This window comes from Vipera berus, assembly GCF_964194415.1.
Source record: "Vipera berus genome assembly, chromosome: W".
Classification (NCBI taxonomy): Eukaryota; Metazoa; Chordata; class Lepidosauria; order Squamata; family Viperidae; genus Vipera; species Vipera berus.
The window spans coordinates 34797528-34822854 of NC_138210.1; the positions used below are offsets into that span (position 1 = coordinate 34797528).

The 25327-nt window shown below is 44.3% G+C and overlaps 1 protein-coding gene across 2 annotated transcripts in view; it reads left to right on the forward strand.

Moving 5' to 3' along the window:
* LOC308676568 (F-box/LRR-repeat protein 20-like) overlaps positions 1-25327 on the forward strand; it is a gene marked incomplete at both ends in the record, with an annotated part of 278610 nt that overhangs the window by 229188 nt on the left and 24095 nt on the right. For both annotated transcript variants that reach the window (XM_081342445.1, XM_081342446.1), the window contains 3 exons: positions 236-296; positions 17333-17377; positions 18289-18345. In XM_081342445.1, the coding sequence (XP_081198571.1) occupies positions 236-296; positions 17333-17377; positions 18289-18345 (163 nt within the window). The remainder of the gene's footprint in view (positions 1-235; positions 297-17332; positions 17378-18288; positions 18346-25327) is intronic.

Below are 25327 nucleotides of genomic sequence, written 5' to 3' on the forward strand. Positions count from 1 at the left end.
TTGTTTCTGAGGTTTATAGAAACTTATTTTTTCTATGAGTGTTTGATTTTCTTGATACGATTGTTGGTACTTAAAAATCCCATGGACAGGAGTAGGAAGAGTTCAACATCTCATCTACTTTAGAATAGGGGATTAAAACATTCTTGCTTAGTTCACACTGGTTTTCTGAGATTTCAGAAGTGGGCTCTAAACAGCAAATATTCTTTGTTCATATATTTATTTATTTTCCATGCAGGATATTGGAAGTGGCTCGATGTTCCCAGCTTACAGATGTGGGTTTTACCACTATGGCTCGGGTAAGCATTTGATGTCAAGGCTACTTTTCCATTAAATGCTGTTGTTTGCTGTCTAAGCCAGTAGTTCATGAGTGAACAGATTCTGTTTCAGTATTGCCTTGGGTTCCATTATGCTGCTGCTGCTTTGTAACTTTAAGCGTAGTGGGGGGTGAGAGCAGGTACAGAAACATACAGGTGAAACTCGAAAAATTAGAATATTGTGCAAAAGTTCATTTATTTCAGTAATGCAACTTAAAAGGGGAAACTAATATATGAGATAGACTCATTACATGCAAAGCAAGATAGTTCAAGCCGTGATTTGTCATAATTGTGATGATTATGGCGTACAGCTCATGAAAACCCCAAATCCACAATCTCAGACAATTAGAATATTACATGCAATCAATAAAACAAGGAGTGTAGATAGAACAATATCGGACCTCTGAAAAGTATAAGCATGCATATGTACTCAGTACTTGGTTTGGACCCCTTTTGCAGCAATTACTGCCTCAATGCCGCGTGGCATGGAAGCTATCAGCCTGTGGCACTGCTGAGGTGTTATGGAAGACCAGGATGCTTCAATAGCGGCCTTCAGCTCTTCTGCATTGTTCGGTCTCATGTCTCTCATCTTTCTCTTGGCAATGCCCCATAGATTCTCTATGGGGTTCAGGTCAGGCGAGTTTGCTGGCCAATCAAGCACAGTAATCCCACGGTCATTGAACCAGGTTTTGGTGCTTTTGGCAATGTGGGCAGGTGCCAAGTCCTGCTGGAAAATGAAGTCAGCATCCCCATAAAGCTCGTCTGCGGAAGGAAGCATGAAGTGCTCCAAAATCTCCTGGTAGACGGCTGCGTTGACCCTGGACTTAATGAAGCACAGTGGACCAACACCAGCAGATGACATGGCTCCCCAAATCAACACAGACTATGGAAACTTCACACTGGACTTCAAGCATCTTGCAGTGTGTGCCTCTCCATTCTTCCTCCAGACTCTGGGTCCTTGGTTTCCAAATGAGATGCAAAAGTTGCTCTCATCAGAAAAGAGGACTTTGGACCACTGAGCAACAGACCAGGTCTGTTTTTCTTTAGCCCAGGTAAGACGCTTCTGACATTGTTTGTTGTTCAGGAGCGGCTTGACAAGAGGAATACGACATTTGAAGCCCATGTCCAGGGTCCGTCTGTGTGTGGTGGCTCTTGATGCACTGACTCCAGCCTCAGTCCACTCCTTGTGAAAGTCCCCAAAACTTGTGAATGGCCTTTTCCTGACAATCCTCTCCAGGCTGCGGTTATCCCTGCTGCTTGTGCACCTTTTTCTTCCACACTTTTCCCTTCCACATAACTTTCTATTAATGTGCTTTGATACAGCACTTGGGGAACATCCAACTTCTTTTGCAATTACCTTTTGAGGCTTTCCTTTTGCAATTACCTTTTGAGGCTTTCCCTGCACAACTGTCAGGTCAGCAGTCTTCCCCATGATTGTGATTCCTACTGAACCAGACTGAGAGACCATTTAAAGGCTCAGGAACCCTTTGCAGGTGTTATGGCTTAATTAGCTGATTAGAGTGGGACACTTTGAGCCTAGAATATTGCACCTTTTCACAATATTCTAATTTTCTGAGATTGTGGATTTGGGGTTTTCATGAGCTGTAAGCCATAATCATCACAATTATGACAAATCACGGCTTGAACTATCTTGCTTTGCATGTAATGAGTCTATCTCATATATTAGTTTCCCCTTTTAAGTTGCTTTACTGAAATAAATGAACTTTTGCACGATATTCTAATTTTTCGAGTTTCACCTGTACATATGTAGATAAGTAATGCTAAGTGCCAAATAGGTCTTGAGCCTAAATGGTTGGATTAGTCTTGGTAACAGATGAAAGGAAAGCTCATTAAAGACCAAACTAGATATGGAAAGGCTATCATTCTGTTGCCTTCCCTGAAATACATGGAAAGCAGGATATGACCTGTCTCAAAACCTGTGAAAGGAAGAAAAGTAGCCCAGACTTCCCTAGGAAAAAAGGGTGAGTGTTGGTGATACAGTAGGAGATTCAGTTCTCAGGGGAACACAACCAGCCATCTGTAGACTAGATATTCAATCTAGGGAGGTATGTTGTCTCCCTGGAGCAAAAATCAAAATGTGGCTGAGAACCTTACTTAATAATCAAGTCCACATATTACTACCCCTTTCTTCTTCACGTAGGAATAAACAACACAACAATGAACCTGAAAACAATATTGAGAGATTATGAGCAGCTAGGCAAGAAAGTTAGAGTTAGGAGCACAAGTGGTATTTTTATCTGTACTTCCAACGAAAGGTCAGCATTGAATAAGAGAACAAAGAATTTTAGAAATGAACCAATGGCTTAAGAGTTAGTGCCTCCAAAAGAACTTTGGATTCCTAGACCATGGTCTGCGCTACCTACATGAAGGGCTTCTGGCAAGGGATGGGCTGCACAATTGAGTTCCCCAGGCTTATAGTTCTGGGGGACTTCAATCTAACTTCCGTAGGTGAGGCATCTGAATTGGCCCGGGAGTTCATGGCTTCCATGACGGCCATGGACCTGACTCAAATAATTCAGGGCCCGACCCATAATGGAGGTCACACACTTGACCTGGTTTTTATCTCTGGGCAGTGGACTAATGATCTGGGTAGGGGGGATTTAACCATCCAACCCCTGTCATGGTCCGATCACTTCCTTCTCTGGCTAGACTTTCAGTTCGCCACCCCCCACCGCTGGGAGGTGGAACCGACCAGGTGGGTCTGCTCCAGGCACCTGATGGACCCTGAAAGGTTCCAGACGAAGCTTGGGACATTTCCTGCTTCCCTTGCCCACAACTCTGCCGAGGCCCTAGTAGAAGCCTGGGAGAGGGCGGCTGCTGGGGCCTTGGATCGAGTTGTGCCTTTGCAGCCTCTGACCCGGCGCAGACCCCGGGTGGCCCCCTGGTTTATTGAGGGGCTCCGAGAGATGAAGCGCCAGAAAAGACGCCTAGAGAGCTGTTGGAGGTCCAGCAGATCCGAATCTGATCGAACACAGCTAAGAACTTATCTTAAGTCTTACTTAGTGGCGATGGAAGCGGCAAAGCGTGTTTACTTTTCTGCTCTCATTGCATCCACAGATAACTGCCCAGCCGCCCTGTTTAGAGTGACCCGCTCCCTGTTTAACCAGGGACCGAGGGATGACACCTTGCAGGGTAGGGCTGAGGAATTTGTGCAGTATCTGCAGGTCAAAATCGCTCAGATCCGGACTGGCTTGGACTCCGACTGGGCAGAGTCTGGCGAAGTGGAGAGGGCAGGTCTTGATTATACCATTTGGGGTGAGTTTGACCCTGTGACTGTGGATGATGTGGACAGGATCATGTGTAAACTGAGTGCTACCACTTGTTTATTGGACCCATGTCCCTCCTGGCTGGTTTCGGCCACCTGGGAGGTGACGGGGCTGGCTCCAGGCAGTGGTCAACGCTTCTTTGACAGAGGGTGTCTTCCCCTCCGCCTTGAAAGAGGCGGTGGTGAGGCCCCTCCTCAAGAAGCCTGCCCTGGACCCGGCCTCATTGACTAACTACCGTCCTGTCTCCAACCTTCGCTGTGTACCGAAGGTTGTTGAGAGTGTGGTGGCGCGTCAGCTCCCACAATTCCTGGAGGAAGCGGACTATCTGGAACCGTACCAGTCCAGTTTCAGACCCGGTTACAGCACAGAAACAGCATTGGTCGCACTGGTGGATGATCTCTGGCGGGCTCAGGACAGGGGCTGTTCCTCTGTCCTGGTCCTACTTGACCTCTCAGTGGCTTTTTTTTTTATTAAAAAGTTTTACAAAAACAAAGTTTTACAATATATCCCCAAATCCCCCCCACCCCAAAACCACCCACTTCCACCCCACTTCCCAGAGCTAAATACAGGATTATAGTTATAATAATCATATTCTAAATAAAAATTATGCAAATATACAATTAACCAAATTCATAATTTGCTTTAACTCCCCTTTAACATAACTACAATCAAAGTACCAATAACAATATCCCACTAAGATCTACTCATAAGCTAAATGGAACTTTTTAGTCCCATATTTGTTCTAAATATAATCTATCCATCTCCTCCAAACTGAAATATATCTTTCCTGTGAATGATCTTTCAAATACACAAAAAATCTTAGACATCTCTGCAAGATTCGAAACTTTAGGCACCCATTCTTCTATAATAAACAAACTATCCTTCTTATATTCAACATCAAATTAGTTTCTTTAACATCACAATCTACAATAATACCCCATTATCCAATGGATTCAAAATAAGACTAGCATCCCAAACCTTTTCTATCGAGGTACCTATGCATATTTGTAACAAAAAATTCTTTCATATGTTTTCTGTAAGAACAAGTCTGTCTCTCATATTCCTTTCCCACCATAATTCCAGATTTTCCTTTAAATCAAAAAAAGCTTTAGGCAATTTCGAATTAAAAAAGTTTTTAGAGAATCCCTTCTTGTCTTCAAACGGCACCAAAACTCCATTCCAGTCCCCCATCATAATAACAAATTTATAATCCAGTTTGATTAGTCTCTGATGTAAAAATTTAAAGAATTTTTGCTATTGTTAACTTGGAGCGTATAATCCAATAAGAAGAACTTAATACAATATGTGTCTCTTGTAAACAAACAACGTCATTTTTATGTTGTTTCAGATTTTCTTTCTTTTCTGTGGTGAATTTAAACCATTAACATTCCATGTCAGGAACTTCACCATCTCTCCCCCCACAAGCTCAGAGACAGCCGCGTCTTGCGTAACTGGGCCAGTTACAGGCTTTTGTTTTTGCTCTTTTTCCATACGCTTATATGCAGCTCTTGTCATCCTCTGTTCTTTTGGGTCTTTCTTTAATGCCAAACTCTGCTCCGTAGACTCCGCCTGCCGCATCTCCTCAAGAGGCAATGACATTGCCCCTTCACTCAATTGTTTATCTTCTTGTCTTACTTCTGTTCTTTTGATTCGAGGAGACGGTGGTAAGCCTACTTTCAGGACCTTAGTATAAAAATCTTTTGCTTTTAAAATTGTATCCAATCTGTATCTGGTCCCTGCATAATTTACCACAATTCCAATAGGTATTTCCCATCTGAACTGGATTTGTCGCTTCTTAAGCTCATCAGACAGAAAGGCAAAATCTTTCCGTTTTCTAAGAATTTTTGAAGGTATCTCCTTTAGAATCATAATATCTTGGCCTGCAATTTGAAATTTTTCCCGATAAAAAGCCTGGATAATAGAATTTCTTGTTAATCTCCTGGAAAAATAAATCACTACATCTCTAGGTAAATTTTTTTGTCTAGCAATCCAGGAGTTAACCCTAAATGTCTTATCCATTTCCTTAAGTAATTCTTCAGGTTCACATTTCAAAACAGGAGCCACTGCTCGTGCCATTTCCCATTCCAAGTCTTCTTTAGGATTCTCTTTGAGGCCTCTGATATGCAAAGCAAACTCCATATTCTTATATTCTGATATAGTAACCTCGTCTTCTGTTCTGTCAATCTTAGCCTCTGCTCTGTCAATCTTCTGTTCAGCATCAATGATTTTATTTTCCAAATTCTCCACATACTCCATAACTGAGTCCACACGAACATCCAGGCGTTCTATATGTGCAGCCAGACCCTGAAGTGCGAGCACTATATCTTCCCTCATCTGGTTGTTTTGGTTAACAAATTCTTCCCTTGTTTCCTTTATTTCCTGCTGCAAAACTTGTGTTGACTGCATCACAACTCGCTGAATATCTGTCAGTGTAAATGCAGGAGGTGGGGGGAGGGTGGTTGTACTGTAGGTTTAGAGATTGGAGGCCCTCCCCCACGTCTTGCAGCCATCTCTTAGGTTTCGATTTCCTCTTTAACCCAGCAGAATCAAAGTTCAGAAAAAAAAGAAAGAAAAAGGAAAAAAAGAAGAAAAAGGAAATAAAAAATAAAAATTCTCGCAAAGTTCTTAACCTTCGATAACAGGCTTTCAAATAAACAAAATCCGATACTGGGTAAAGTCAGTTGCAAATTGTATCTCTTGCTTTATAGCAAAATATAACAGTTTTCACTTCGCACAGGAAAGAAACATTCCAGCGCCATTTTTACTCCATTTCAAACTTGAAACTTGAAGAAGATAATGAAGCTGAGTTAAAGTTATAATCCAACTTAAAAATTCAGATCTTCCTGCTTTGCTCTGCCTGCTTTTCAAAGAACAAAATACAGTCCATCTAAGCAGCAGGTGCAGTTGTCGCGTCTGGTTCCGCTCCTTTTGGAGCGAAAACGTCCTGAGAGCGGAGAAAGCCTGGGCTCCGAGGGGGCTCACCCTGTTATCCCCCAAACTACTTGGGAGAATCACAGGGGAGCTCTACCTCTACCCAGGCAGGCTCGCCTCTCCCTCTTCTCCCAAGGGAGAAGCTCCAGCGCCGCGGGACAGCTGATTTTCGCTGCCTCCGGGCGCTTTGACGCTTCCCAGGATCGGGTGGCTTCGGGACGCCGCCATTCGGCGCGGCAGCGCTACCGGAAGTCCACCTCTCAGTGGCTTTTGATACCATTGACCATGGTATCCTGTTGCGACGGCTCGAGGGGTTGGGAGTGGGAGGCACAGTTTTACGGTGGTTCTCCTCCTACCTTTCGGGCCATTCGCAGTTTGTATTGGCAGGGGGACAGATATCTACCTTGAGGCCCCTCATTTGTGGGGTGCCTCAGGGGTCGGTTCTCTCCCCCCTCCTGTTTAACATCTACATGAAGCTGCTGGGTGAGATCATCCGTGGCTTTGGGGTGAGGTATCACCAATATGCGGATAATACCCAGTTGTTCATCTCCACCCCGAGCCAACCCAGTGATGCCCTTGACGTGATGTCCCGGTGCCTGGAGGTGGTGCGGGTCTGGATGGGAAGGAACAGGCTCAGGCTCAACCCCTCCAAGACCGATTTGCTGTGGATATCGGCATCTCGTACTGTCCAACAAGTTCCTTCTCTTTTGATGGGGGGGAGGTATTGCCCCCCTCAGAAAGGGCTCGCAACTTGGGTGTCCTCCTGGATTCACGGCTCAACTTGGATGATCATTTAACGGCCGTGACCAGAGGGGCCTTCGCACAGGTTCGCCTAGTGCGCCAGTTGCGCCCCTTTTTGGACTGAGATGCCCTATGCACGGTTACCCACGCCCTCGTCACTTCTCGTTTGGATTACTGCAATGCTCTTTACATGGGGCTGCCCTTGAAGAGCACCCGGAGGCTTCAACTGGTGCAGAATGCGGCCGCGCGGGTGGTTATGGGAGTATCTCAGTACTCCCATGTTACACCGCTCCTGTGCGAGCTGCATTGGCTTCTGGTTGCCCTCTGGGTATGATTCAAGGTGCTGGTTATAGCCTTTAAAGCCCTACATGGCTTAGGCCTGGGGTACTTGCGAGACCACTTGCTGCCATTGTCAACCTCCCATCGCCCTGTTCGCTCCCACAGAGTCGGCCTCCTCAGGGTGCCGTCGGCCAGGCAATGCCAGCTGGCGACCCCCAGGGGGAGAGCCTTCTCTGTGGGCGCACCGACCCTCTGGAATGAATTGCCCCCAGACCTTTGGTCCTTCCGCCGTGACCTGAAGACGTGGTTGTTCCAACAAGCGGGCCTGGACTGACTACGTTATTAATTAGCTTTTTACTGGTTTTTAAATTGTCATATAATTATTGTATTTATTGTTTAATTCTTTTTAAAATTTTCTATTTTATGTTTTTAATTTTTATTGTTGTGCGCCGCCCTGAGTCCTTAGGGAGAAGGGCGGCATATAAATTTAATAAAATAAAATAAAATAAAATAAATATATAAATACCTGAGGACTGGAAAAGAGGTGATGTGGTTCCCATCTTTATACAGGGAAAACAAAACAGATCCAGGGAACTACACACAAATCAGGCTGACATCAGTACCTGGGAAGATCCTGGAAACAACAACAACAACAACAATAATAATACAATGTTGGAAGGGACCTTGGCGGTCATCTAGTCCAGGCCTTTTCAACCTTTTCACAGATTGTACCACTTTTAGGATATGGCAATATCCGAGTACTACCAGTCGCCTAGCAAGGTGTCAAAAACTTGATGACAAAAAAAAAACCAAAGGAAAAAAGTGATAAAATACAGGTAGTCCTCGACTTACAACAGTTTGCTTAGTGACTGTTCAAAGTTACAACGGCACTGAAAAAAGTGACTTATGACCATTTTTCACACTTATGACCATTGCAGCATCCCCAGGGTCAATCTACATTTGGATGCTTGGCAACTGATCCATATTTATAATGGTCACACTGTCCCAGGATCATGTGATCCCCTTTTGCAACCTTCTGAGAAACAAAGTCAACGGAGAAACCAGATTCACTCCTCCTTTTATATCGTCCCTTCTCTTCCCCCTTCTTTTATATCCTCTCTTCTCTCCCCTCATTCTTTTATATCCTCTCTTCTCTCCCCTTTGCAAAGTCGCGTGGTCGCACAGAGAGACGGACACTGGAGCTGGGTAGTAACTTCTTTATTGGATCAGGAATGAAGCTAGGGCTAAGGGGTTACCTGGTGTCTCTTTATACTTGCCCAGGTGAATCGCAACCAATAGATTCAAACCTGGGCTTCCCGCCAGTGCAGGTGGCCAATGGATTTAAACCCTGGCTTCCCGCCAGAGCTGACCATGCCCTGGGGCTGTCAACAGCTTGCTCTATTCAGGCTTTCCCGCCAAAAGCGGTTGTAGCCTGGAGCTGTCCAGCCCCCTGCTGTGCTGACATTCCGTGTATGCTTAAGAGCATACACTACACCCTTCTTTTATATCCTCTCTTTTCTTCCCTTCTTTTATAGCCTCTCCTCTCTCTCCCCCCCCTTTTTCTTTTCTGTGCACCTCCAGCTGATTCCTCTCAAGGCTGCGCTTCTCTGTCTATCTTTTGCAGTCCCCTTCTCTTTCCCCCATTCTTTTTTTCTCTCCCTCTCCTGCCCAAACTTCCTTTTATAGCCTCTCCTCTCTCCCCCCTCCTTTTCCCTTCCATGTGCACCGGAAGTGCTGATCCTGGGGCTTCTGTCTCGCCCCTACAACCCTGCAGAAGTGCGTGCTGATCCTGGGCTTCTGCCCAGTCCCCATAGCCCTGGAGAAGCTCTGATCAGCTGTAGCTGCTTGTGGCAATCCTGGGCTTTGCTCAGCCCTTACAGCCCTCCTTTGAACTGCGGCATTTCCAACCAAGTTCCTTCCATCCCTCCTTCCCTAACTCCTTCCTTCCTTCCTTCCTTCCTTCCTTCCTTCCTTCCTTCCTTCCTTCCTTCCTTCCTGCCTGCCTTCCTTCCTTCCTGCCTTCCTGCCTTCCTGCCTTCCTGCCTTCCTGCCTTCCTGCCTTCCTCCCTCCCTCCCCTGCTTTTTTTAAAAAAACTGCCAGAGGCTCAGGGCAGAGGTGACAACAGGCAGGCAGTAGTGGGCAAAGGCTTCCCCTCCCCCCTGTTATTGCCTCTGCATGGCTCAGCTCAGCTCACCTCTCCCAGACCCGCACACGTGTTTGTTTGTGTGCACACGGGGTGTGTATGTGTGTGCACACGGGGTGTGTATGTGTGTCTCTCACCCCTTGCAGCCCCGCACACTCAACAGAGACCTTCTGCGATAGCAGGCTGCAAAGTAATGAAAGCTGGTTTTTGGGAGTTATTGTTTCTTTTTCTCAATGTGCCGTCGATCACATCACACCCTGCGCCCCTCAGCTCCTGCCCCCAGCCCTGTGAAAGGGTGTAAGAAGCTCCCATTGCAGCTTCTCTTACCTCTTCCATTCTTTTCCTCCTTAATGTCACAGCATAGGCTGCAAGAGGTGAGACACCCCCCCCACGTGAGTGTGCGCGCACACACACAAACATAAACATGTGCACAGGTCTGGGAGAGGTGAGCTGAGAGCCACGCAGAGGCCCTTCAGGCAGAGGCAACGATGGGGGGAGAAGGGGTCAAAATGGGAAGCCTCCTGCCCTTAGCCTCTGGCAGCTTAAAAAAATGAACCTGCAAAGTGCTCAGAAGGCAGTCTCTTTCCCAGCTCGCTCCTTCCTTCCTTCCTCCCCTGCTTCTCTTTCCTTCCTCTGCACTCAGGAAGGGATGATGGGAGGGAGAGAGATTGCCAGCGCTGCCAGTGGCCATGCTGCCGCCGGCCATAGCCGTCCCACGCAGGCAGGGGCGGTCCTGATGAAAGGGAAGCCTAGTGGCTTCGAGGCGTGGTGTGGCGCTAATCTAACGGTGGGGGCCATCAAAGCTGGAACGCGCTCAGCATTAGATCCACAGGGAGCCCTGGAGCCAGCAAGGCTCCCCTCCGCCATCTCTGCCCCGCCCCCTGGGGCTGCACAGAGAAGGCAGCAAGTGCGAGAGTGCTGGTGTCCTGGGGGAAAGGGAAGCACTTCTCCTACCTTTTTCCTTTCTCAGCGGTCAGCAGGGATGGTCAGCAGCAATGCTGGACGCTCGCTGCCTCCTCTTCGCGTGCCCAGGGGGTGGGGTGGGGTAGCTCCTCGCTGGCCGTTTCCCGCCAAAGCCACTTCCTTTTATATCCTCTCCTCTCCCGGAAGCACCCATCAGCTGGAGCCCAGTGCTGATCCTGGCACCTCTGCAGAGCCCCAACAGCCCTGCAGCTCTAGCTGTCTCTCTCTTGGGCTTGTGCGGCACTGCTGCCACTTCAGCTCATTCCTCTCCGCCCTGCTACCACTTTGCATACCACCTGCCAGGTGGCAAAGTACCACTGGTGGTACACGTACCACTGGTTGAAAAGTCCTGATCTAGTCCAACCCCCTGCTCAGGAAGGAAACCTTATACCATTTCAGACAAATGGCTGTCCAGTCTCTTCTTAAAAACTTCCAGGGTTGGAGCATTCACAGCTTCTGGAGGCAGGTCGTTCCACTTATTAATTGTTCTAACTGTCAGGAAATTTCTCCTTAGTTCTAGGTTGCTTCTCTCTTTGGTTAGTTTCCATCCGTTGCTTCTAGTCTTGCCTTCAGGTGCTTTGGAGAATAGCTTGACTACCTCTTCTTTGTGGCAACCCCTGAGATATTGGAATAAACAAGAAATTGGAATAAATAAGATATTGGATAAAACAACAGATCTGCGAACATCTACAGTAGAACCAAGCAAAGTTATAATCAGAAGCCAACACAGATTTGTGAAAAACAGATAATGCCAAACAAGTGTTATTTCATTCTTTGACAAGGTGACTAAATTAGTGGACCAGCAAAACGCAGTGGACATAGTATATTTGGATTTCAGTAAGGCATTTGACAAAGTAGACCACAACCTACTTTTTGGTAAGCTAGAAAAATGTGGGATAGACAGCATCACCACCAAATGGATTGGTAACTGACTGACAAACCATACTCATATTGTGGATCTTGACAGACTTGAACACTGATGACTATCTAAGAAAATGAAATTCAGTGTAGAGAAAAGTAAGGTTTTACACTTAGGCAGAATTCCAAAGAATAGCTAGAAGAGATAAGAATGCCTTCTTAAATGAACAATTGAAAGAAATAGAAGAAAACAATAGAATAGGGAGGACCAGAGATCTTTTCAAGAAAATTGGAGAGATGAAGGGAACGTTTCATGCAAAAATGGGCATGATAAAGGACCAAACTGGCAGGGACCTAACAGAGGCAGAAGAGATTAAGAAGAGGTGGCAAAATTACACAGAAGAACTATACAAGAATGAGCTTAACGTCCCTGATAATCACAATGAGGTGGTCACTGACCTCGAGCCAGACATCCTAGAATGTGAAGTGAAGTGGGCCTTAGAAAAGCTGAGCAACAACAAAGCTAGTGGAGGTGACAGTATTCCAGCTGAGCTATTCAAAATCTTAAAAGACGATGCAGTAAAAGTGCTACACTCAATTTGCCAGCAAATTTGGAAAACTCAACAGTGGCCACAGGACTGGAAAAGATCAGTTTACATTCCAATTCCAAAGAAAGGCAGTGCCAAAGAATGTTCAAACTATCGCACCATTGCACTCATTTCTCATGCTAGTAAAGTTATGCTTAAAATTCTACAAGCTAGACTCCAGCAGTATGTGGATCGAGAACTACCAGAAGTACAGGCAGGATTTCGAAGAGGCAGAAGAACTAGAGATCAAATTGCTAACATACGCTGGATCATGGAGAAAGCTAGAGAGTTCCAGAAAAACATCTACTTCTGCTTCATTGACTATGCTAAAGCCTTTGATTGTGTGGATCATAACAAACTGTGGCAAGTCCTTAAAGAGATGGGCATACCAGACCATCTTATTTGTCTCTTGAGAAACCTATATGTGGGCCAAGAAGCAACAGTGAGAACTGGACACAGAACCACTGATTGGTTCAAAATTGGGAAAGGAGTCCGGCAAGGCTGTATACTGTCGCCTTGCCTATTTAACTTATATGCAGAGCACATCATGAGAAAGGCAGGGCTAGATGAATCAAAAGTTGGAATTCAGATTGCCGGAAGAAACATCAACAATATAAGATATGCAGATGATACCACTCTAATGGCAGAAAGTGAAGAGGAACTAAAGAGCCTCTTGTTGCGAGTAAAGAAGGAGAGTGCAAAACTTGGGTTGAAACTAAACATTAAGAAAACCAAGATCATGGCATCCGGCCCTCTCAATTCCTGGCAAATAGATGGGGAAGAAATGGAGGTAGTGACAGATTTTATTTTCCTGGGCTCCAAGATCATTGCAGATGGGGACTGTAGCCAAGAAATTAAAAGACGCTTGCTCCTGGGGAGGAAAGCCATGGCAAATCTAGACAGCACACTAAAAAGCAGAGACATCACCCTGTCAACAAAAGTGCGTATAGTCAAGGCTATGGTCTTCCCAGTTGCAATGTATGGCAGTGAAAGCTGGACCATACGAAAGGCTGAGCACCAAAGAATTGATGCCTTTGAACTATGGTGCTGGAGAAGACTCCTGCGAGTCCCTTGGACTGCAAGGCGATCAAACCGGTCAGTCCTAGAGGAGATCAACCCTGACTGCTCTTTAGAAGGCCAGATCCTGAAGCTAAAACTCAAATACTTTGGCCACCTAATGAGAAGGAAGGACTCACTGGAGAAGAGCCTAATGCTGGGAAAGATTGAGGGCAATAGAAGAAGGGGACGACAGAGAATGAGGTGGCTGGATGGAGTCACTGAAGCAGTAGGCGTGAGCTTAAATGGACTCCAGAAGATGGTAGAGGACAGGAAGGCCTGGAGGAACATTGTCCATAGGGTCGCGATGGGTCGGACACGACTTCGCAACTAACAACAACAACACTTAGGCAAGAAAAAGCAAATGCACAGGTACAGATTAAGTGAAACCTGGCTCAACAGCAGTAACTGTGAGAGGATCTTAGAGTTCTAGTGGACAATCACTTAAATATGAGCCAGCAGTGTGTGGCAGTAACCAAAAAAGCCAATGAAATCCTAGGTTGCTCTAACAATAATAGAATGAAGATCATGTACTAGTACTGCTTTATTAAGTCTTAGTAAGACCACACTTAGAGTACTGCATCCAGTTTGGTCACCATATTATAAAATTATAACGAGTCCAGAAAAGAGCAACAAAGGTGATTAGGGGACTAGAGCCTAAAATATATGAAGAACTGTTGCAGGAATTGGGTATGTCTAGTTTAATGAAGAGAAGGACTGGAGTGACATGGTAGCAGTGTTCCAATATTTGAGGGGCTGCCACAACAAAGGGGGTCAACCTATTTTCCAAAACACCAGAAGGCAAGATGAAGCAATGGATGGAAACTAATCAAGGAGAGAAGCAACCTAGAACTAAGGAGAAATTTCCTAGCAGTGACAACAATTAACAAGTGGAATGGCTTGCCTTCAAAAGTTGTGGTTGCTCCATCACTGGTGGATTTTTAGAAGAGACTGGACAGCCACTTGTCTGAAATGGTATAGGGTCTCCTGCTTGAGCAGGGGTTTGGGCTAGAAGGCCTCCAAGGTCCCTTCCAACTCTGTTATTCTTTTAAAATAAGAAGAGACTGTGAGAGGAATGAACATAGAATTTTTCTTCCATTCATGATTTATTACCGGCAACTGGTTGTTGTAGTCAGTCCTCTCTCTTTGAGTCCAGATGTGAGCCTGCAGTGCAGGAAAGAAGCTAGCTTATACTGAGATGAACAGTGCTCTTTCCAGTTTGTAACTCTTCAAATAATATACCCTACTCCTGCTTATTTGTGAACAAGAAAGATGTGAAAAGAACCAGAGAACTGAGCTCCACAGGAAGTGCAGTTCTGAGCATTTTTAAGATTATGAGCTTCACAGCTGCTTTATTGGTTGTGCTTCATCCCCCAATCTAGGTTTAGTGTAAACTTTCCAAAACTTTGTCCTCTGTATTTTTTTTGTCTATGTGTTTTTGCTCTTTGCATTTTATAACCAGCTTTTCCCAGTCTTGGACCCCATTGTTCTTGGATTACCATTCCTATAGTTGACCATTGGGTACAGTGGTTGAATATGATAGGAGTTGAACTGTAATAACATTTGGAGATCAATGACCAGTCTAAACCCATAATGCTCAGTAACCTGTCTCATTAGTGTAATCCATTTGAAGTACATTTGACTAGTTTGAAATTATCTGTTGATGAAAAAAAGATCAGTTCATGGAACAAGAACAAATTGCTTTGATAATTAGACATTTCCATAAATGTACAGGTGAGACTCGAAAAATTAGAATATCATGCAAAAGTTCATTTATTTCAGTAATGCAACTTAAAAGGGGAAACTAATATATGAGATAGACTCATTACATGCAAACCAAGATAGTTCAAGCCGTGATTTGTCATAATTGTGATGATTATGGCTTACAGCTCATGAAAACCCCAAATCCACAATCTCAGAAAATTAGAATATTGTGAAAAGGTGCAATATTCTAGGCTCAAAGTGTCCCACTCTAATCAGCTAATTAAGCCATAACACCTGCAAAGGCTTCCTGAGCCTTTAAATGGTCTCTCAGTCTGGTTCAGTAGGAATCACAATCATGGGGAAGACTGCTGACCTGACAGTTGTGCAGAAAACCATCATTGACACCCTCCATAAGGAGGGAAAGCCTCAAAAGGTAATTGCAAAAGAAGTTGGATGTTCCCCAAGTGCTGTATCAAAGCACATTAATAGAAAGTTATGTGAAAGGGAAAAGTGTGGAAGAAAAAGGTGCACAAGCAGCAGGGATGACCGCAGCCTGGAGAGGATTGTCAGGAAAAGGCCATTCAAAAGTGTTGGGGACTTTCACAAGGAGTGGACTGAGGCTGGAGTCAGTGCATCAAGAGCCACCACACACAGACGGATCCTGGACATGGGCTTCACATGTCGTATTCCTCTTGTCAAGCCGCTCCTGAACAACAAACAACGTCAGAAGCGTCTTACCTGGGCTAAAGAAAAACAGACCTTGTCTGTTGCTCAGTGGTCCAAAGTCCTCTCTTCTGATGAGAGCAACTTTTGCATCTCATTTGGAAACCAAGGACCCAGAGTCTGGAGGAAGAATGGAGAGGCACACACTGCAAGATGCTTGAAGTCCAGTGTGAAGTTTCCACAGTCTGTGTTGATTTGGGGAGCCATGTCATCTGCTGGTGTTGGTCCACTGTGCTTCATTAAGTCCAGGGTCAACGCAGCCATCTACCAGGAGATTTTGGAGCACTTCATGCTTCCTTCCGCAGATGAGCTTTATGGGGATGCTGACTTCATTTTCCAGCAGGACTTGGCACCTGCACACACTGCCAAAAGCACCAAAACCTGGTTCCATGACCGTGGGATTACTGTGCTTGATTGGCCAGCAAACTCGCCTGACCTGAACCCCATAGAGAATCTATGGGGCATTGCCAAGAGAAAGATGAGAGACATGAGACCGAACAATGCAGAAGAGCTGAAGGCCGCTATTGAAGCATCCTGGTCTTCCATAACACCTCAGCAGTGCCACAGGCTGATAACTTCCATGCCACGCTGCATTGAGGCAGTAATTGCTGCAAAAGGGGCCCAAACCAAGTACTGAGTACATATGCATGCTTATACTTTTCAGAGGTCCGATATTGTTCTATGTACACTCCTTGTTTTATTGATTGCATGTAATATTCTAATTTTCTGAGATTGTGCATTTGAGGTTTTCATGAGCTGTACGCCACAATCATCACAATTATGACAAATCACGGCTTGAACTATCTTGCTTTGCATGTAATGAGTCTATCTCATATATTAGTTTCCCCTTTTAAGTTGCATTACTGAAGTAAATGAACTTTTGCACGATATTCTAATTTTTTGAGTTTCACCTGTATATAATCTACTGTGACTGCAGAATTGAGATTTGTTTAGAGCCAAGTCAGGAAGAGGGGGATACATATTTCCATATTCATTTCTGAGCAAAATTAACTTCCCCTAAAACAGTCTAATACATTATGTGGAATTCAGTTCTCTGGCAAATTTGTTATTTGTCCTTATTTTTAAAGTAAGTACAGGTAGTCCTTGACTTACAACAGTTCATTTAGTGACCATTTGAAGTTACAACAGCACTGAAAAAGTGACTTATGACCATTTTTCACACAACCGTTGCAGCATCCCCATGGTCACATGATGAAAATTCAGACACTTGGCAACTGACTCAACCACTCCAACAAGAGCCTTGGTGGAGCCGTGGGATAATGCCTCCTTAAGTAACACCAGCTGCCTGCAATTAGTGCAGGTTCACATCCCACCAGGCTCAAGGTTGACTCAGCCTTCCATCCTTCCGAGGTAGGTAAAATGAGGACCCAGATTGTTGGGGGCAATTAAGCTGACTTTGTAATAATGCCGCTTGGGTGTGTGTGTGTGTGTGAAAGCCCTAATAAGCAGGCATATACATAGAATGAAGGCTACTGCTAAGCTTGTAAGCCGCCCTGAGTCTTCGGAGAAGGGCGGGATATAAATGGAATTAAAATAAAAAATAAATAAAAAATAAAAAACTGTCAGAAAGGTGGTAAAATGGGGCAAAACTTACCAATAGTCTCACTGTGTTTTCCAACTTCTTACATTGGAATTATTTCCTAGGGACAAATCAAATTATTCTGTACTACCAGGACATGTTTCTAAAAATAAATTAATATTTAATTTGTATATATATTCTCCAGAATTGTCATGAGCTTGAAAAAATGGACTTGGAGGAATGTGTTCAGGTAATTGCACCATTTTCATCCTATTTTCTAGATTATTTAGTTAATAGTTATCTAATGCAAAATAAATGATTACTGTATTAAGAATCTGTTTAATATTGCCTTTGAGCATCATAACAAGCACTGAAGCAGGAAATATTTGTGAGTTGGCTACAGCAAGTTGCCCTACAGTATTCTGTTGAGAATACAGCACAGAGGTTCTTCTCTGCTGCTGTTTTGGAGAATAATCAGTTCAGCTGCATACCATTATCTTATGATTCAAGCACATAATAAGTATGAAAAGCACTACATGCTGAGCCTTTTCAAGATGGGGAAACAAACAACTGGTATGTCATCTGCCAGTATCCTTTTTTAGCATTAGGCTGGGAATAAGAAGAACAGAAGAAAGTAGAGGAAAGGGGTTTTAAAGTACAGAGGATTGATTTCAGTTCTGCATGGTCTAGTGCTTCCTTTTTTAATTTTTAATAAGAACCCTCCATAATTGTCAGGCATAATTAATTTGTGTTTAAGTAACTTTACATGCCTTCTTCAGATTAATGTTCCTCTTAGTTATTATTTGTAAAGAGGCCCAAATTTTAAACTCCCAGGAGAAGAATCCTATGTAATTTGAATTAGACAAAATTTACCTAATTTGTGGATATCTTATCTTAGTATCAGTATTGGCTTAGAAATACAGTACTTTCTATATCGAGAAATTGACATTTTGCCTCTTGGTCTCACCCAAAATTCTCATTGTGGAAATGACCAGAGAAGAATCAGAACCTTTCCTAGCAACCATTTCCTTCAATCTTTGATAGCAACAATCATTGTTATGTTGTGCCTGGAGGATTGCTAACCCCAAATAAGTGAAATAATACACATGAAACTCCTTGCCGGTACAATATACAGTATTAGTCTCTTTTGTTTTCTTCCAGATAACAGACAGTACATTAATCCAGCTCTCCATACACTGTCCACGGCTCCAGGTTTTGGTGAGTTAAATTTTTCTTGACCCCACCCCATAGTCCGCTTGGCCGTTATGGGACGGCCAATCCCCAGGTGGTTAGGTCCATCGTGGGAAAAGGGGAGATAACATCGGCCCATCTCCAGTTCACCCAGCGATGGTCGGCGGCTTCTTCACACCTTCCTCTGAAAGCATAGAAATAAATCAGGCACTGAGGTTACATTCCTTATTTCCTCCCTTGTTCTAGCTGACAGTTTAGGGAGATAAAGTTCAGAGAGAGAGATAATGGTGATGACCTATAAAGCCCTAAATGGCATGGGTCCGGGTTATTTATGGGAGCACCTCTTGCCGGCGTTAACTTCCCATCGCCCTGTGCGCTCCCACAGAGAGGGCCTCCTCAGGGTGCCGTCAGTCAGGGAATGTCGACTGGCGGCTCCCAGGGAGAGAGCATTCTCTGTGGGCGCGCCTGCCCTCTGGAATCAGCTTCCGGTTGAGCTCCGGATGGCTCCCGACCTTCGCTCGTTTCGCCGCGACCTGAAGACTTGGCTATTTGAACTTGCCGGCCTGGACTGAGGGATTGGGATTTTAGATCTTAAATTTTAAAAATTTTAAATTTTAGAATGTGTTTATTGTTTAGGGCTATTTGATTTAATCTTATTTTAATTTTTATACATTGTGTGTTGTTTATAGCGTTTTAATTGCCCTGTACACTGCCCCGAGTCCCTTCGGAGAGGGGCGGTATATAAATCCAAATAAATAAATAAATAAATAAATAAATAAATAAATAAATAAATAAATAAATAAATAATGCAGAAAGCAAATTGTTACATTGTAGCGAACAGAGGACACAGAGGTAATAAATGAAAGCAAAAGGTTACATTGTAGCAGATAGAGGAAGCAGAGGCAATAAACCCACGGGGACATCCCCCCTCCCTCTTGGGAGTATGGCAGAACCCAGGGAAAGGTGAGATTTGATTTTGGGTCAGAGGGGATAGATAGAAAGGAAATAGGCATGGGTTCTGACATCCTGCCCCCCTTAAAAATAGGACAGATCCACCTGTAGAGAAAACAAAACAGGTATAGAGGTTAGTCTGGTTTGTTGGGATATTCTGTATGAAACTTCTTTAGCAGTTTGGATAATCTGACATGACATTTGTGGACCCACTCGTTCTGTGAGGAGGGAAGTTGTTTCCACGCTACTAGGTATTGGGTTGCCCCATGATACTTCCTAGAATCTAGGATTTCTTTTATCTCAAAATGTTGTTCTCCTTCAAGCATGATTTTTGGGGATTTTTGGCCGTAAGGGTGACTGTTGTTCTCGTTTCAGTAAGCTGCAGTGAAAAATTGGGAGTATTTGCCTGAGGTTCTTGGGTAGTTCAAATTCTACTGTTACTGGGTTTATGATTCTTTTAATTGGAGAAGGTCCTATATATTTTGGACCAACTTTTATAAAGGGCTGTAGGGATTTTAGGCATTTTGTAGACAAATATACCATTTCTCCTACAGTGAATGGTTTAGGTTCGACTCTTTTTTTTATCCGCTTGTGCTTTGTGTGCTTGTCTAGCTTCACCTAAGGTTTTCCTAACCACTAGCCAGGAGTTTTGTAATTGGCATATCCATTCTTTCAGCGATGGGATTGCCGGTTCGTTTGGGGTTAGTTCTGGCATAGGGTTGAAACTTTGGCCAGTGGCTACTTGGAAGGGAGTGTAGTCTGTTGTTCTGTTCCAGCCTATGACTGTCCCAGTTTGCTTCAAGGACAACGCCTTTTTTCTTTTTAAATCAATAGGTTGGAAAAACCCAACCCAAATTTATTTATAGTTCGAAATAATAAAGTCCTTCAAACAAAAAAGCAGCAGAATATTTTCCTTAACAAAAATAAATGATTCAAACCTCAAACAAGAGTCAAACAGGAAGATTAGCAAAAACAGACCAGGATTTTCTTTGGATTTCTATGAACGGTTGCCTTCATTAACCAGCTCCGCCCACACCTTCCCCTTTTATTAACAGCCCCAAGGCGTGGCTTCTCAATGCCTTCTCCTCCTTTTGCTGAGTTGCTTCATAGACCTCCTCTGGTCTGCTCTGCTCAACTGCCTTCTGCTTCTAGCATCTCTAAACAGATTTAGCTGTGACTCCTCTGAGTCTGAACCCTCCTCCTCAGACAGCTGAGCCTCATAATGAACACGAGTGGAGGTGCCTTGCTCTTGCTCTGACTGAGAGTCCTGTAATGCATCAGAGCCTCCCTCCGACACTGAAGGCTCTCCAAACCCCTCCTCCTCCTCCTCAGATTGCTCGGATTCAGCTGCTGGGAGCACAGGCTGACACGGAATCACAACACCTGTGCTGGAGTGGACTGCATTATTGTAAGCAACTTCTGTGAAAGGGAGTCGGTCCGTCCAATTAGTTTGCTGGAAATTAATAAAGCACCTTAAGTATTGCTCAAGTACTGAGTTTGAATGTTCCGTCGATCCATTGGACTGAGGATGATGAGTAGATGACAGTCCCTGGGTGGTTCCTAAGAAGGATAAAAATTCTTTCCAAAACTCTGATGTGAATTGCACTCCCCTATTTGATATGATGCATTGAGGTGCCCCATTCTGTGTAGATGTGCTGCACGAATAGTTTCGCTAAGGTTTTCACGGTGGGGATCTTTTGGCAAGGGATAAAGTGCACTTGTTTTGAAAACAGGTCTGTAACCACCCAGATGACAGTGTTTCTGTTGTTTTCTGGTAACTCCACTATAAAATCCATGGCTATTTCTTTCCAGAGGGCCTAGGGATTTGCCACTGGTTGTAGCAGTCTGGGCGATTTCCCTTGCAACCTCTTAGCAGCTGTGCAAGTTGGGCAGCTGGCCACATACCTTTCAATGTCCTTTTTAATGGATGGCCAACAAAATTGCCTTTAATTAAATGTAGTGTTTTTACAAATCCAAAATGCCCTGCTGATTTTGTATCATGGCACAGTTGCATGAAAGTGACCTTCTGGGTGGTTGGTATATATAACTTCTCCCCCACCCATGGCAGTCCGTCCTTGATCATGCACACATGTCTATTTTTCTGGAACCATTCATCTGTTTCTAAAGTTTTCCGGAATTCGATTCTGGTTTGGCTACCCAGCTGCAGCTTTATTTTAGCTTGGGCCCTGGTGGTTACTGGTGCTGCTAGTTGTGGTTCGGGCATGAGTGGTTTAGAACTGGTGGCTCGTGTGCTGTTTGTTATATTGGGGCATGCAAGACAGTGCATCTGCCAGGAAGTTCTTTCCCCCCGGCAAGTGTTTGAGCATAAAAAAGAATTGGTGAAAGTGCTGGGACCAGCGGGCTTGCTTAGGAGTGAGCTTTCTGGGTGTTTTTAGTGCTTCCAAGTTTTTGTGGTCCATCCAGATCTGAAAAGGGATTTTTTTTCCCTTCAAGGAAATGGTGCCATGTAAGTAACGACCATTCTTCACTCCACTGATGCTTTCTCCACTCCTGGGGTTGGTAGGGCTCCTTGGGGTGTTGAGTTCGCACGATCCCCTTTCGGGAAATTGAACTCTGCCGTCCTCCAATCTACCCAGGGGTTCCATTTCTTTAGCCACGCCAGCCCTAGGATCAATGGGCATTGCATGCCTGCGGTCACTACAAACGTTATGTCTTCCTTGTGGTTCCCCAGAGATAGGTGGATTGATAAAGTGGCTAGGGTAGCTGGCACCCCCCACCCCCTGCTATGGACCCATCTAACTGGCCCAACGAGATCGGCTGTTTCAGCCTCCTCATCAGGATGCCCAAGTTCCCCACTAGCGTTGGGGTAATGAGGCAGTGGGTGCAGCCAGAGTCTGTTAGGGCATTGGTTTTCAACCGGTGGTACTCATACTACCAGTGGTACTTTGGCACCTGGCAGGTGGTACGCGACCCTCCTAGACAAGTGTAGTGGGGGCGGGGAATGAGCTGAAGCAACCCAAGCTTGAGGGAGAGACAGCTGGAGCTGCAGGACTGTCGGGCTCGGCAGAAGCACCAGGATTGCTGCAGGGATCCAGCTGATTGGCACATCCAGAAACAGCACATAGCTGGAGGTGAACTGAAGAGAAAAGGGGGAGAGAGGAGAGGATATAAAAGGAGATGGTTTTGGTGGGAAAGGGGATGGAGAAGAAGCTGTGGAAGGAGAGCTCAGCAGGCAGGGAGGAAAAAGAGACAGAGAAGAAGACGAAGCTGTTGCTGGAAGAAAAGGTTCCCTGGTTTGTTTTCTCCAGCCAGGAGAATGCAATCAGCGCTGATGAAATGAAAAGCCGGAAGACGAGCATGTCAGAAAGGAGGTTGGTTTATTTCAGAAGCAAGTGGGTTCTGGGTCAGCTGGCAGCTTGATTGGGTTACCATAAGGATTTTTATACAGTTTTTACACTGTATTGTAATTCAGAGGCTTGGTTTGTGTGCTTTGGTTATTGGAATATTTTAGTCTGTTTCACAAAGGCTAGCAATGAGTCCAAAGTGTTGGCTTCCATAGGTTTAATCCTTTTAAACAAATGTAATTACTTTTTTTAAAAAAAGTTTTTATTATTTTTATTCTCTACATACATATGTTAATTTTTCAAACAGCATGCAAGCTGGGTTCATAACACGCTGATACATATACAGATTCTACTCTTTGGTTCTCTCTTCTAACCATTTGTAAAATAGGTTCCAGCTTTTATAGTATTCTGTTTCTTCTTTTTCTTTTAATCTCATTGTTAATCTGTCCATCTCTGTGCATTCCAATATCTTCTTTATTACCTCTTCTTCTGACGGTATTTGTTCATTTTTCCAGCATTGTGCATAACTTATTCTTGCTGCAGTTACAATATGTAAAACCAAATATAAATTTTGTTTGATAGTCTTTTCTGGTACAATACCTAATAAAAAAAATTAGGTTTAAATGCTACACGTTCTCCTAACATTTTTTCTAGCCAAGTATGTATTTTTCCCCAATAAGCCTTTAGTTTTTCACATGTCCACCAAATATGATAATATGTACCTAAATTATGTTTACATTTCCAACATTTACCTGATACATTTTTAAACATTTTTGCTAATCCAGCTGGGGGTAAATGCCATCTATAAAACATTTTATACAAATTTTCTTCGTATACAGTTGACTTTGTCAATTTATAATTTATCTCCCACAATTTTTGCCATTCTTCTAGATCTATGTTATAACCAAAGTTTTCCGCCCACCTTGTCATTGTCCCTTTAATTTGTTCACTTTCCATCTCTAAAGTTAACAGAAAATTATACAATTTTTTAATTAATTTCTCATCAGAAGTTAGTAATATCTTATCAAACACATTTTGTTCTTTATAAAATCCATACATTTTCATATCTTTTTCATATCTGTTTTGTATTTGTAAGCGTACCCACCATGACATGTTGATACCCTGATGTTCCAGTTCTTGTTTCGATTTTAATGTCCCATCAATATTTAAAATGTCTCTATACGTCCAGGTTTTTTTCAAAATCTAACAAGTTTACATGTGAAAAAGCTTCAATTGTTGATAACCACCCTGGAATTTTTACATATATTTTCATTTTATTTTTTCCCCATACTGTTATCAAAGCATTTCTAATACAATGGTTTTGAAAATATCCATGAATTTTGTTTTTCCCATATCACAAAAACGCGTGCCATCCCAATTGTAAGTCATGTCCTTCCAAGCATTTATTTATTTATTTATTTATTTATTTATTTATTTATTTATTTTTTAAATTTATATACCGCCCTATTCCCGTAGGACTCAGGGCGGTTTACAGGGAAATTAAAATACATAGTATACAAAATTAAAATCGATTAAAACTATTAATTAAATTACAGTCCCTGAAGTTAAACTAAAACCCAATTCAATTAAATTAAATTAAAACCCCTCAGTTTGGGCCAAACAGCTCGAAGAATCAGGTTTTCAAGTCCCGGCGAAATGAGCGAAGGTCGGGGGCAGTCCTGAATTCCGTGGGAAGTTGGTTCCATAGGGCCGGCGCGCCCACAGAGAACGCCCTTCCCCTGGGAATAACCCACCGGCATTCCTTAACCGGCGGTACCCTGAGAAGGCCCTCCCTGTGGGCGTGCACAGGACGATGGGAAGTTGATGCCGGCAGCAGGTGTTCCCTCAGATAATCCAGACCCAAGCCATTTAGGGCTTTATAGGTCATTACCAGCACCTTGAATCTCACCCGAAGGGCAACCGGAAGCCAATGCAGCTCGCGGAGTAGAGGTGTTACATGGGAGTATCGGGAAACCCCCATCACAACTCGCGCGGCCACATTCTGCACCAGTTGAAGCCTCCGAGTGGTCCTCAAGGGCAGCCCCATGTAGAGAGCGTTGCAGTAGTCTAAACGGGAGGTCACGAGCGCATGAGTGACTGTGCGTAGGGCATCTCGGTCCAGATAGGGTCGCAACTGGCGCACCAGGCGAACCTGGGCAAAAGCCCCCCTGGTCACGGCTCCTATGTGGTCTTCAAAATTGAGCCGTGAATCCAGGAGGACGCCTAAGTTGCGAGCCCTATCAACGGGGGGTAACACCTCACCCCCCATCGTTAAAGATGGAATAGTCTGGTTAACCCGAGATGCCGGTATGCACAGCCACTCAGTCTTGGCAGGATTGAGATGAAGCCTGTTTCTCCCCATCCAAACCCGGACCGCCTCCAGGCAATGGGACATCACGTCGAGTTGGTTCGGGGTGGAAAGAAAAAGTTGGGTATCATCAGCGTACTGATGATACCCCATCCCGAAACCACGAATGAGCTCGCCCAGCGGTTTCATGTAGATGTTGAACAGGAGGGGAGAGAGGACTGACCCCTGAGGGACTCCACAAATGAGAGACCTTGGGGCGGACCTCCGCCCTCCCGTCAACACCAACTGCGAGTGGCCCAGGAGGTAGGAGGAGAACCACCGTAAAACAGTGCCTCCCACTCCCAACCCCCTGAGACGCCGCAGTAGGATACCATGGTCGATGGTATCGAAAGACACTGAGAGGTCAAAAAGGACTAGGACAGAGGAACATCCCCTGTCCCAAGCC